The following is a 13,820-nucleotide window of genomic DNA, read 5'->3' as shown; positions in this document are numbered from 1 at the left end:
GCCCAGCCATATAATGCTCAGCAGTCACAAGAAGCCAGCCACCAACACGTGTGCAACGCATGACGGTAGACACCGCTCACTGCAAGGGGCCAGACTCAAAAGGCTGCACACTGTGTGGTTCCATCTCTTTCTTAATTTTTTTCCCAAAGACAAGGTCTTGCTGTGTCACCCAGGCTGGAGCACAGTGGCACGATCATAGCTCACTGTAACCTCAACAAGAGATCCTCCCGCCTCAGCTTCCCAAGCAGCTGGAACTACAGGGACATGCTTGTAATTTTCAAATTTTTTTTTTCTGGAGATGGGGTCTTGCTAGGTAGCCCAGGCTAGTCTCGAACTCCTAGCCTCAAGTGATCCTTCCACTTCAGCCTCTCAAAGCACTGGGATTACAGGCATGAGCCACCACACCCAGCCTGTAGATTCTATTTCTATGACCCTCTGCAATGGGCTGAATAGAGCACGGATTGGTGGTTAGACCTGGGGAGAGCGGGACATGGCAGAGGAAGAGGGAACTATGTGAAGTAACAGCACTGCTCTATATCTTATGTGGTTGGGGGAGGGGGCTGTTACTGACTACAGTTGATACAAAAGTACATTCTACTGTATTGTAAATTATGTGTCAATGTGAAAACTAACAGGAAACTTGCCCTTTCTCAGTCGGCTGTCCTGCCAGCCCAGCGTGACTTACACTCAAGCTGTAATTATGTACTTTGCAATAATACAGCTATAGGGTAATGAGCCTCTGAAAGAGAAGAGGCAGCATTTGCAATTCAAATATTAGCAGTAGACATAAAGAAGGGCCAGTGTCAACTCAAATTCAGCCCCAATTTGTAGCAGCACAAGTCCTCCAAATCGCAGGCCATATACCGCCAGCTACTAGTGGCGAATGAACGTACCAAATCCAGGGTGACTCAGAACAAGATGAGCTGGGAAGTGACCAACATGTCATGTGTACCACAACACACCCACAAGTGCTGAAGTATAGGCAGGACTCTAACAGCTCACCAAAAGGTAAGACAGATTGAGTGAATCAAACCCATGGTGACAGAGTCCATAAGAGAGGGGCTAGGCCGGGGCAGGGCCCACACAAGGACCTCCTGGAGCAGAGCACCCAGTGTCGCCTGGAGCCAGCTCCCATCTGGGAGCCAGCCTGAAAGGAGATGCACACTAACCGAGGGGGCGTCAAGGGTAAGCAGCAGGAACTTCTGCAACTGGATAGAGCAATTTTATAGCTGCTGAGTCCAGATAAAAAAAGAGCAGTTGTATTTTGTGCTTCATACTTCTAGTAATTCATTTTTCTCATCTCATGGAAATAAAAAGATACTCATCCCCCACCACCCATAGCTGGAAAAACACAGTCCTAAGAGCAGCGGTTTAAACCGGAACAGCTCTGCTCTCTATGGGCATCGTGGACACTTATGGGGATTTATTTTTTCCTTCCACCACAGGGAGACCTTGGACACTCACATACTAAAATGCTTGTTACATATTATCTTCTCTTAATTTTACCTTTACATTACCATTAAAGAATGATTTTTTTTAATTTAACTGTTAGGTTAAAAATCCATTGATCCATTAATTTTTTTTTTTTTTTTTTGAGATGGAGTCTCACTCTGTCACCCAGCCTAGAGTGCAGTGGCGTGATCTCAGCTCGCTGCAACCTTTGCCTCCTGGGTTCAAGCGATTCTCCTGCCTCAGCCTTCTGAGTAGCTGGGACTACAGGCACCTGTCACCACGCTTGGCTAATTTTTGTTATTTTCAGTAGAGACAGGGTTTCACCATGTTGGCCAGGCTGGGCTGGTCTCGAAGTCCTGGCCTCAGGTGATCCTCCCGCCTTGGCCTCCCAAGGTGCTGGGATTATAGGCATGAGCCACCACACTCAGCCTAATCTATTAATGTTATTTCAGGATAATGGAACAATACAGAAGGTTATAAAGGAAAACTGGGTCAGAAGGGGTCAAGACACAGAGAATTTACCTACATTTATGAAAAGCTGTAGTTTGCCCTCAGAGGGCTGAATGAAGACGCTTGCTGAATTCCAAACTAAATTTACCTTTGGTTTATTTCTTTTAAACACTGATCATCTAAGCATTTCTGTTATTCCAATTCAGGGAACACAATTCCCAGATTCAGAGCATTCTGATATAACATCAGAGTGAGCAGGCCTGTCAGAAAAAGAGTGATCTGCTGCATCCGCGGCTGATTTCTCTGCACGCGGCTGATTTCAAATACTTGGATGCCACACCCCACTACATACGGCACAGAGTGGATGGTTACGAATGCCCGCCAACAGTGCACTTTCCAGCTGAGTGCCATGAACTGGCCCTACTGCGAGCCCTGGCCGCACATGGCCCAGTATCCATACTGAGCAGAGAGGCACGGCAGCACCTGCCCTCTTTTCTCTCTGGAACTTCTTTTCCCCAGTGTGGGATCTTGAGCCTTCCAGAAACACTGTGCTGAGGATTCAGCTAGGGCGGGGATGTCACAGCTTTTATTTCCACGTGTATACAAATAACAGAGTGTTGGAGCACCTAGAAATGGAGCTTAAGCCTGAAAACCTTTTACAAAAAGAGGGCCACCCATAATGAGAGACTTAGTAAGTCTTTTTGAATGGTCAAATAATATTTCCAAGAGGTTTTGAAATTTGCTAAATCGTTACTCCATTATCTAAGAATAACCAGAACCACATTTAATTTATAATGAAGTTAAGACATTGCAACATGTCTGGCTATGGAACCAACTGAAGGACTAGAACTTAGTAGGAGCCACACAGCATGACAAGCATATCCCACAAGATGGAATGGTGTCAAAGAACTTGCCAAAGAAAATCACATTTAGAAAGCAATTGCTATTCTGAATGCCTTTGGCTGGACCGCATGTTTGTCTCTACAATATGCTGTCCATGAAAGGAATATTAATATGCAGCAGAAATTTTACAAGCCCTCACAAAAAATGGAAAATGAAAATGCTGTAACGGTGGCCCAATCTCAGGTTACTGGGAGTCTCAGGACAGAGTGCTCGGCCAGCGCCCTGGGCTGTGGGCATTATGAACCTACTTCGGGGTCTGCTGCACTTCTGCCCACCAGCGGTAGTCGGTGTGGTTGACAAGCAGCAGGATCTGACACCAGAGCAGCACCAGGGCCGGGTGGGTGGTGATCATGGAACGAGCCCGCAAATTCAAGCTGTCCAGGGTGTAGAAACTGCCGCCACAGCCATCACTGCGGAACAGTCTAGTGGCAGCTGCTGTGATTCTCCGGAACATTCCTAGAAACAAAGTTCAGAAGGAGAAATGTCTTTGCTTTCATCTCGGTCCAGTGCCACATGGCTACGTGGAGATTTTACATAAAAATGAAACAGGCTGAGTTGTTTCCCATACTTACATATTCAAAGCACCTGGCATTTAGAAAATTCTGATTTTTCTAAGCAGAAACAGACATTCTGCTTTTTTTTTGTGAGATGGAGTTTCACTCTTGTTGCCCAGGTGGGAGTACAGTGGCATGATCTTGGCTCACTGCAACCTCCGCCTTCTGGTTTCAACCTATTCTGCCTCAGTCTCCCGAGTAGCTAGGATTACAGGTGTCTGCCACCACGCCCAGCTAATTTTTGTATTTTTAGAATAGAGGGGGTTTCCCCATGTTGGCCAGGCTGGTCTCGAACTCCTGACTTCGTGATCCACCCGCCTCAGCCTCCCAAAGTGCTGGGATTCAGGCGTGAGCCACCGTGCCCGGCCAATATCCCATTTATTTAATGGACTGGTCAAGAAAGCTAGCATTCCTCCTCTCCCACTGTCCACCCCTGCACTGGTTGGCAATGCCAAGCCCTCCAGAAGCTCCAAGCCAAGAGCTGTGAAAGTCTGAACACAGCTCCTGCAGAACGAGTCAGGGAACACTCGGCACCTCGAATCACTGCACTCAGGCCACAGCGGGGCCCCCCACAGGACTGAGCCACAGCTACACAGGCAGGAACAGCACTCGGCACCTGCCAACCTGAACAGCTCCTGGGCTTGCTAAGAACTGAGGGACAGAAATGCTGTAAGAGGCCAGGTGAGCAAGCAGGACAGGTGCTGGAAGAACATGGGCAGCGCCCTGCGGTCCAGGCTGTGTGCTCTCTGCAGGCTCCTGACACCTGACAGCCAAGTTGCCTCTGTGCCCGGCCATGGAGCATCCTGGGCCTGGGCAGGCCAAGCGGTCAGCCTCCCCACACACAATGCTGGCACCTCAGCCACACACTCAGTTAGATTCTACCTGCAAGTTTCTCCACAGCATTCTTCTCAGGGCTCCAGGAATGACTTGATTCTATCCTCTCCTCTGGATGAACAAGATCAGAGGCACAGAGACATGCACAGGCTGCAAAGCACAGCAGGGAGAGGCAGCAAGACTTGGGAAACAGAGACAGGCCCATCTGGCCAAGGTCGCCCTCTCCCCCAGATCTGGGCCTCCTAGCATCATTGTTGGGGTCAAAATTTTATTTCTGATTAAATTTCAGGCCGGGCATGGTGGCTCATGCCTATAATCCCAGCACTTTGGGAGGCCGAGGTGGGTGGATCACTTGAGGTCAGGAGTTCGAGACCAGCTTGGCCAACATGGCAAAACTCTGTCTCCACTAAAAATATAAAAATTGGTCAGGCGTGGTGGCGGGTGCCTGTAATCCCAGGTACTTGGGAGGCAGAGGCACGAGAATCGCTTGAACCCAGGAGGCAGGGGCTGCAGTGGGCCAAGATTGTGCCATTGCACTCCAGCCTAGGCAATGGAGCAAGACTCTATCTCAAAAAATTAAAAAACAAAAACAAAAAATTCAACACATCCCCGAAGTGAAAGGGTCCCGAAACAGGCAAAAACAGAGTAGAGGCTTTTTAGGGCTCCACAATGCCTTAAACTACAACCTGAGACTAAGGAAGCGAGCTAAAAGCAGCAGCACACTCAGAGAATACAGACCAGGTCACAACGATGAGTTCTAATGCCCTGTCTCTGGTTCCTCCAGGTTTCCTGGGATTTCTCTACACTTGCTTCACAGTCAGCATCGTCCCCTCCAGCCCATTCTGCACTGGCCTCGTCCTTCTGTGGGGCCCTCTTTCCTGCATGGGCCCCTTGAGTGAAGACGCATGCGCTGCCTTCAAGAAGATGCAGCCAGGCCACAGGGCACGTGCAGGGACAGACCCGGGATGTGGCGGTTTTGAACACGTAATAGAAACCCACAATCTGAGCTGTGTTCTAGGTGGCTGAGTGTCAACACAGGCTCCGAATCAGACTGCCTGGTTCGGATCGTGGCTCTACAGTTTACTACCTGAGTGACCTTGGATGCACCTTACCTGGGGCCTCAGCTTCCTCAGGTTTAAGATGGAATTAAGAGCAGTATCTGTCCACAGGGTTGCAATAAGGAGCAAACAGGAGAACCCAGGTAAAGGGCTCAGCGCTGCACGAGGCACGGAGGAAGTGCTCAGCCCCTGGGGCGGCAGCGGGGAGTCTGTAGGGAAGTTCGGGTGGAAGATGAGACGGACTCTGAGAGCCACCTCCCGGTAGATGGAGAGGAGGAGGTAAGGTCAGGGTCCCTGGGCTGGCAGGAGGAGGAATGGACAATGATGCTGGGATTTTGAACATCCCTAATGACCTAATTAACAAGAAGAGGTCCTGGAGAGTGACAGTGGTGCTAGTTCAATTTTCAGCGTAAGTCTGAGGTACTGGCAGGACAAGTCCCATGTTGAGAAGCTGGATGCCAGGACTACGCGGACCAGCAAGAGAAAGTTGTCCACGAGAGCAACAGCCAGGGTCACAAAGGGGAGAGACCTACCAAGGCCGAGGAGAGAGGCAGAGACACAGAGAAAACAGTGACGAGAGACCACGGACAGCAACTCGGGGAACACAACCAATTAAGTGGCTAGACAGAGAAGACCCCGCAAGCTACTGAGTGAGGAGAGGGCAGCCCCACAGCATCAAGCTAGGGGGCCCAGGATGAGAGGGACCGAGAAAGAAAGAACACGGGCAGCCTCTGCAAAGGACTTTTCAGTAAAGATGATAAGAGGCAGGCTGCCACAGCTTGAGAACCAAGAGGGAAACAAACCACCGGGGCAATGAGAATGGAGCGTACACAGAGGGAGGGACCCTCATGAAGGAAGCAGAAGAGCACAGGAAGTGCTGGTTTGCTTTTAATTTAAGGTTGACTTAGTGCGGCTATAAGTGCAAAAGAGCAGCTACAGGCCGGAAAGGAAAGATAAGACACACGTTTCACTGTGGTGAAGTATGCAATGGATTTTTTTTTTTTTTTAAGACAGGGTCTCACTCTGTTGCCCAGACGGGAATACAGTGGCACGATCACAGCCCACTGCAGCTTCGGCCTCCAGGGCCTCCAGGGCTCAGTCGATCCTGTCTAGCTGGGAGTATAGGTGTGCGCCACCATGCCCTGTTTGTATTCTCTATAAACAGGATTTCACCATGTTGCTCAGGCTAATCTCAGACTCCTGGGCTCAAGCAATCTGCCCGCCTTGGCTTCCCAAAGTGCACAGGATTACAGGTGTGAGCCACCATACCTGGCCTGCAATGGATATTTTTAAATAAGCATCAAAGGCAAAATTCAATTCCAGAGAATCCAGAAGGATGTGGCGTGAGGAAGCAGACATAAGAGGGGTTGGGAAGCTGGGAGGAGGATGAGGCTGAGCTTAGGGACAGGACAGAAGGTCCCCTGTTCCACCGGGATGTTTCAAGGAACCCAGGGTCCCTTCCAGGTGGAGGGAGGAAGAACGGGACAGAGGTTCACGAGAAGGATTCATCACTCTCTCTGCGGAGAGCAAGGCAGACACCTGCTGGGCATGGTGTGGGCATATCAGAATAGCAAAAGCTTTAGAAGGCACTGCACTCTTGGCGGCTCATTCTGAAGCCACCACTAATCCCATGGTGACACCTGCCTGGTCGCCTCCTTCCAAGGGTTTCCCTGACTTTACTCATCCTGGAATCGCCTGTTTTTATCCTCATAGAAAACACATCAGAGACCACAGTGCTGCTTGCTGCTGGGAGGCAGCAGGACGACGTCTCCCAGTCCCCTCGTACGGGGTGGGGCTGTGACCCATCACCAGCAGAGAACACCAGCAAAGGCATGCATGTCACTTGTCCAAGGCCACAGAGCCTTCTTCTCTACCTTCCCTCTCCTTGTCCCCAACTAGACACAGAGGATGTGGAGGCCCAGAGAAGAGAACCAAAAGAAGGAAAGGAGCCTGGGTCCCCGAATTCCCACATGGAGGAAAACCATCCGTGAACCAGAAACACCCTCAACACATTGTCATAAAACCAAGAAACAACCTTCTCTGGTGTGAAGCCATGGAAATGTTGGTTTATTTGTTACAGTAGCTGCCATTATTTAACAAAGCCAACGGCGGCATTGAGAACGTGGCTGAGATTAGAAGATGCTTCTCGGAGGAACCTCCCTTCCTAAGGTCCCGGGTAGTGATGAGCAGCAGTCTCAGACAGAAAGAAGGCAGAGCCTGTGGATCACAAGGGTGGCACAGGGGAGCCAAAGGGACTCCGGGGAAGAGAAAGGGACCAAGTGCCCAGAGACCACGATGGCAGTAAGGAGGGGGGCAGGAAGGTGGATGCAGGCTGCACCCAGAGAAACAGCTACAGCTGCACGCAGCAGCTCCCCAAGTCCTGATTTCGTGAGTTAAACAAAGAAATACTAAAAGGAACAATGGAAGCAGGAACTGGAAATGAAGAATGCTGCTTTCAAAACACAGGCAGGATGTGGGATCGCATCCCAATTCCACCATCAAGAGCTCCTAGGGCAGAAACCTCTCTGGGCTGGGCTTGTTCGGCTATGACATGGAGAGAACCACCTCTAATCCACGCCACACAGTGACTGGGGCCCATGGTGGGTATTCTGCAATTGCCAGCGGCTACATTCACCACTAACAACCCAAGAAGTGGCCCGATGAGAGAAAGATCGATGAGCGAGAAAGAATGCTTGGGTTTTCATTCTTGGTTTTGGCATAGGATCTTTTAGAACTCAAGCAGAAAGGGGGAAATACTTCACAGACCTGTTCTAAGAATTAACTGGGATAATTAAAATTAAACCTACTATATACCCATGAGAAAATTCCACTGCTTCCAGCATTATAATTGTTAGTGGCCCTGTCCTTTCCCCAAGGGTGAACTTGAATCAATGTCAACTTTATTACTATAGAAAGGACCACTTTCTCTTCCAGTATTCCTGCTTTGCCCCATCAAGTGGAACCATGGACGCTTTGGAAAGGACAGGGAAAGAGCTGTCGTGCAGCCATCGCCTCTGCCGCAGAGGAAGGGTGAGCAGGCCTCCGTGAGGGTCATGGTACCTCTCCACCACCCACGACCAGGACTCAGGGAGGAAGGGGCAGTAGTTCCTGCCACCCTGACTGGGTATGGTCTGGATGGCAGGCAGGGAAGGGCACAAGATGTGTCCTTGAAAATCATACTGAGCAAAGCTGGACGGCCGTGTTGAGGCTACAAAGCCAGACAGCTCTAATCCAGCCACATGGACAACAAACAAAGCTGATGCTTCCACCCCCGGGGCCTCTGGTACCATCATCTGTTTCTAAACCCGTCTATCTTGGACCAAAGGAGAGGGATGCTGGTTACCCCAAATGTTGTAAACAGGAGGACAGGTATCTGTCTTGGCTATTCTGCTTCTCCTAGATGGAATCTGAAATAGGCACACACCTTTGAGCTAAATACCCTCCTCCCCCAACAAAAGGAAAAGCAGGAAACTAAAAGTCAAGGGTGCCATTCTGACTAGTTCCTGAACCAGGTATTGTTTAAGAAGTAATGCCTGAAATGGACAAATTCAAAGGTCTCCATTTTCAGTGTATGGGTGGAATTCTTAGCCTTTGTTTAAGCAGTACGTGAATACGAATTACCAATTTTACATGCTAAACACACCTTACCGATATAAAAACACAAGACGCATTACTTCAACTCTTATCTTTAAACCAACCAAATACAGTAATTCTGCCACCTAGTGTCTTTCAAATAAATGCAGTCAAACGAAACAAGAAGACAGAAACAGACATTTATATATACACGCACAGACAACTTACTTGCAAATGTTGGGCCAATTAAATAAGGTCAAAGATAGCAGCAGGAAACCCATGTGCCCCCTCCAAGCCCTCCACTCTCTCCAGTAAAGATGCTTCTCAACAGACCTGCAGTTTCATACAGGAGCCACTATCCACACAGAGCTGTTCAAACTTAATTAAAATTAAATAAAATTATAAATTAAGCTACCCAATCAGACCAGCCACATTTCAGGTATGGAACACCACACGTGGCTAAAGGCAACTAAATTAGACAGTGCAGACATCCCGTCTCTGCTGGAAGTTCTACTGGACAACACTTCAATAGTGAAAGTATTTTGCCTCAATTTTGAGATGGAAGAAGAGGAAATCAGCACAATAAGACAGTGAACACCTTTGAGCTGCAGAGATCGCTCGGACATGTAGAAAGACACAGAACACACCACCCTTATCCCACAAAGGCAAGACTAGTCCTTAGAAATGAGGCTGTCTCGGCCGGGCGCGGTAGCTCAAGCCTGTAATCCCAGCACTTTGGGAGGCCGAGACGGGCGCATCACGAGGTCAGGAGATCGAGACCATCCTGGCGAACACGGTGAAACCCCGTCTCTACTAAAAAAATACAAAAAACTAGCCGGGCGAGATGGTGGGCACCTGCAGTCCCATCTACTCGGGCGGCTGAGGCAGGAGAACGGCGTGAACCCGGGAGGCGGAGCTTGCAGTGAGCTGAGATCCGGCCCCTGCACTCCAGCCTGGGCGGCAGAGCGAGACTCCGTCTCAAAAAAAAAAAAAGAAATGAGGCTGTCTCCTCCTGGCATCAGATTCAAACCAACTGGTGGCAAAATATTAAAATGACCAATATACTAAAATTGACCTATCATTCATTAACAAGGCATATTTTCTCAACTTTAAACTTATTACAGTGGTCAGTGAAGCATAATCTGAAGATCTTTAAAAAGAAACAAGAAAATTCTTTCAATAATAGCAAGTAAGGCTCAAAAACTAGAGTCCATTATCAAAATTAAATTTTGGCCATGGCTTGTGTGGAGGGTGACAGCAGCTGAATGCAGTGGCCATGAAGAGGCCCCTTTCTCTGGGACTCTGTGACGCTGTGCGGCCAGGCCCCACTCGCCTCCTGCCTGCCTGCACTCTCAGCTGCTCTCTCGGGTGCCGGAACATTTCTCTGCAAAAAGCTAGCTACTTCTCCCCCTCGGAAATCCTGCCTCTGCCCGCCCACCCATTTTGTCTGTCACTGCACTATTGTTTTCCTTCATAGGAAATATTAAGACTTGTGATACTGACGCACTGACTGTAAGTTCCATGCAGGCAAGAGCCAGGATGCTCAACTGAACCTAGCAGACCCAGAGCCTGCTAGCAGGGAGGCGGGCCACTCCTCAAATGGACCAAGGCTGAAAATGCTAATTATCTTTACTCTAAGGGTATGTCCGCAAAATGTGTACAAAAATCCAATAAGAGAAAGGAGTTTCTGATCACAAAAGCACCCTGCCCCATCCCTTTTTAAGGCAACTACTTGTTATCTTTTCTGTTTTCAGTTCTGGTAGTTACCTTCAAAATTCTAACTGATGCGCCGCTATCCCGTGCAGCAGACCATCCGTTACTGCATGCGCTCCTCTCCCTTACTCCCGGAGACAAGCCCCACCTCCTCGTCAATGGAATGCTGTCCAGTCTCCCATTTGGCCCAGGTGGACCAGAGCATTCAGCGGTTTATGGTCACCCATATGACTCATGCAAGGCCAATCACATGCCTACTTGAGGGGCTAAGACAGGAAGCAGAGATGAGACTGGGCGCGGTGGCTCACACCTATAACCTCAGCATTTTGGGAAGCAGAGGCAGGAGGATCGCCTGAAGCTAGGAGTTAAAGACCAGCCTGGGCAACATAACAAGGCCTCCATTTCTACAAAAGAATTTTAAAACCTATCCAGCCATGGTGGTGAATGCCTATTGTCTCAGCTCCTTAGAAGGCTGAGGCAGGAAGAACTCTAGAGCCCAGGAGTTCGAGGCTAGAGCGAGCCTCGCACTGCACTTCACACCACTGCACTTCAGCGTAGCCGACAAAGTGAGACCCTATCTTTAAAATAAAATTTTAAAAGTATACAAATTAAGAGAAGAAAGCAGAGCTGATATGCATAAATATACAATGCAGACCATAGAATTATAACACTAGATGCAGTCCTACCAACTACCCTTGCCTGCACTTTCCAGGAGCTCAAACCAACAAATTCTTTCTCTTACTCTAGTTTAAATTGGGGTTTTATCCCTGCAACTGAAAGACTGTTGAATACAATCACCACATCATAATTTGTCATGATTTACAGACTTCAGACAACTTTAGACATTACCCATTAACTCTACGGTAATAAAGAGGAGATTTGGCTCATTTATACTACCTCCTAACAATCTGAGTTACATGTTTAGCTCTATCTGGATACCTTTGAAGCCTCTATATTTTGGTCTGTCAACTTCAGATGATGTAATCATGTAACTCCAACAATGCTAGGTAAGGATTTTAGTGCCCCTTCCATTCCCACCCCATCTCTACCATCTACTTGCCAAATTAACTTGGTTAGTTTTCCTTTTATATTCATCAGAACTGAAGACATTTTCATTCTGTTCTGAAACCATAATTAAGTCAGTAAGTCTTCAGTGTTTCAGTCACATATTGATTCCAAAAATGAAAGCTCAAGCAATACTTACATTATGACTACGTGAATACAGTTCCCAAGAGAGCCAAGGATCCTAAAAGGATGGCATCTCTTTCTATGGGTCTTTGATCATGACCCCTAAGCTGCTTAAAGGAGAACCTTTTTAATATCAAGGGCTTCCAACAGATCAACTGCTGAAAAATCAAGCCATATTTTGGTTTGCCTCATATTTGGACCATGACTTAATGCTATTTGCTTTTCCTAGAGATTAGAATTGCCTTTCTTTTTTCTTGTTGAGAGAAGAAAGACGTGCCTATCCCCTAGAACTAGTCTTCTACCTATTTACTCATTTATTTAAAGCAAAGCATTCTCATGACAAATGATCGTTCTTCTTGGAAAACACACTGTCCTAATTTGGACTGGTTGCTTTCTATGCTTGCTGCACAGCTGACTTTCTTGGGTTCACTGTCCTTGTAATTTTCTTTCTTTAGAGACATGGTCTCGATCTCTCGCCCAGGTTGGAGTGCAGTGGCACGATCGTGGCTCACTACAGCTTGACCTCCTGGGCTCAGGCTCACGTCACTACCCCTGGATAATTTTTTTATTTTTTTTATTTTTGTGGAGATGGAGTCTCTTCCTATGTTTTCCAGGCTGGTCTCAAGCTCAAGCGATCATCCCGCCTCGGCCTCCCAAGTAGCTGGGACTACAGGCATGTGCCTACCATACCTAGCTAGTTTTTTATTTTCTTTGTAGAGATAGGGGTCTCACTATGTTGCTCAGGCTGGTTTCAAGCTCCTGGCTTCAAGTGATCCTTCCACCTTGACCCCCCGAAGTGTTGGGATTACAGGAGTAAGCCAGTGTGATTGGCCCGTCTTAACCATTTTTGGGTCTTGTCTTGCTTTGTTTTTTTGAGGCAGGGTCTTACTCTGTAGTCGAGGCTGGAGTGCAGAGGCATGAACATACTTCACTAGAGCCTTGACCTCCTGAGCTCAAGCGGTCCACCAGCCTCAGTCTCCTGAGTAGTTGGGACCACAGGCACACCACTATCCCTGGCTAGTCTGTTTGTACAGATGGGGTCTTGCCATGTTGCTGAGGCTGGTCTCAAACTCCTTGGCTCAAGCAGTCCTCCTGCCTTGGCCTCTCAAAGTGCTTGGATTACAGGCATGAGCCATTACACCTGGCTCATCTTAACTATTTTTAACTGTAGAGTTCAGTAGCATTAAATACATTCACACTGTTATACAACCATCCCCACCATTCGTTTCTAGAATAACTCTTTTCATCTTGTAAAAACAACTCCCCTCCCCCGCAGCCCCTGGCAACCACCACTCTACTGTCCGTATCTATGAATTAAGTACTCCAGGTCCCTCATATAAGAGGAATCACATAGTATTTGTCCTTTTGTGACTGGCTTATTTCATTTAGCATAATGTCCTTAGGGGTCACCCATGTTGTAGCACGTGTCAGAATGTCCTTTAAGGTTATTGAATATTAAGGTTCAATAATATTCCACTCTAAGTATACACCAGATTTTGCTTATCCATTCGTCCATCAATGGACACTTCAGTTGCTTCCACATTTTAGCTGCTGTGAATAACGCTGCTATGAACGCTGGCATGCAAACATCTTTTCACCACCCTGCGTTCCATTCTTTTGGGTACATACCCAAGAGTAGAACTGCTGGGTCATATGGATCAGGCTGACTCTTATAGCAACAAACATTTTCAACTGGCACTCTGGGCAAGGCAGAGTTTCTACCGGGCAGCATAGCTCCTACACTCTAAGAGCGTACAGTGCAGAATGGGGAATTGAGATACTCGAGGAAGACTAATGTGATTTACCTACCAGACTTGAAGATGTGGATCAGACACATTAGCAGAGTGCCTAGTTCTTGGCAATAGAAAGTATGTTGCTGCTCACTCATTTCCACCTTCAGCTGTTTTGTAACAATGTCTTCTAAAAGAATACCCACCAGTTGTAATAGAAACCTTCCAAGAAACAAAAAGGGTGACAGTGAATTAGGTGACTACTATAAAGCACTTATGCCAAGTATATATGAAAATATATGTGGTAAATATAAAGTAAAAATAGAAGTAAAGTACATTAAACCGTTAAAGTGAAACGCGTAACA

The 13,820-nt window shown here is 47.7% G+C and overlaps 1 protein-coding gene and 1 long non-coding RNA gene across 3 annotated transcripts in view; one reads left to right on the top strand and one right to left on the bottom strand.

Moving 5' to 3' along the window:
- The window catches only part of HTT (huntingtin), a 166,768-nt gene that overhangs the window by 41,472 nt on the left and 111,476 nt on the right, over positions 1 to 13,820 (bottom strand). For both annotated transcript variants that reach the window (XM_028848247.2, XM_078003004.1), the window contains 2 exons: positions 13,535 to 13,677; positions 3,054 to 3,261 (listed from right to left, as the gene is read on the bottom strand). In XM_028848247.2, the coding sequence (XP_028704080.2) occupies positions 3,054 to 3,261; positions 13,535 to 13,677 (351 nt within the window). The remainder of the gene's footprint in view (positions 1 to 3,053; positions 3,262 to 13,534; positions 13,678 to 13,820) is intronic.
- LOC144341103 (uncharacterized) lies at positions 1,573 to 6,272 on the top strand. The gene is made up of 2 exons (XR_013417703.1): positions 1,573 to 1,671; positions 4,707 to 6,272. It is a non-coding gene; the product is annotated as an uncharacterized LOC144341103 (long non-coding RNA).

Source organism: Macaca mulatta, chromosome 5 (genome assembly GCF_049350105.2).
Source record: "Macaca mulatta isolate MMU2019108-1 chromosome 5, T2T-MMU8v2.0, whole genome shotgun sequence".
NCBI lineage: Eukaryota > Metazoa > Chordata > Mammalia > Primates > Cercopithecidae > Macaca > Macaca mulatta.
The sequence above is the reverse complement of the archived record's forward strand: the minus strand, read 5'-3'. Positions and strand labels throughout refer to the sequence as shown.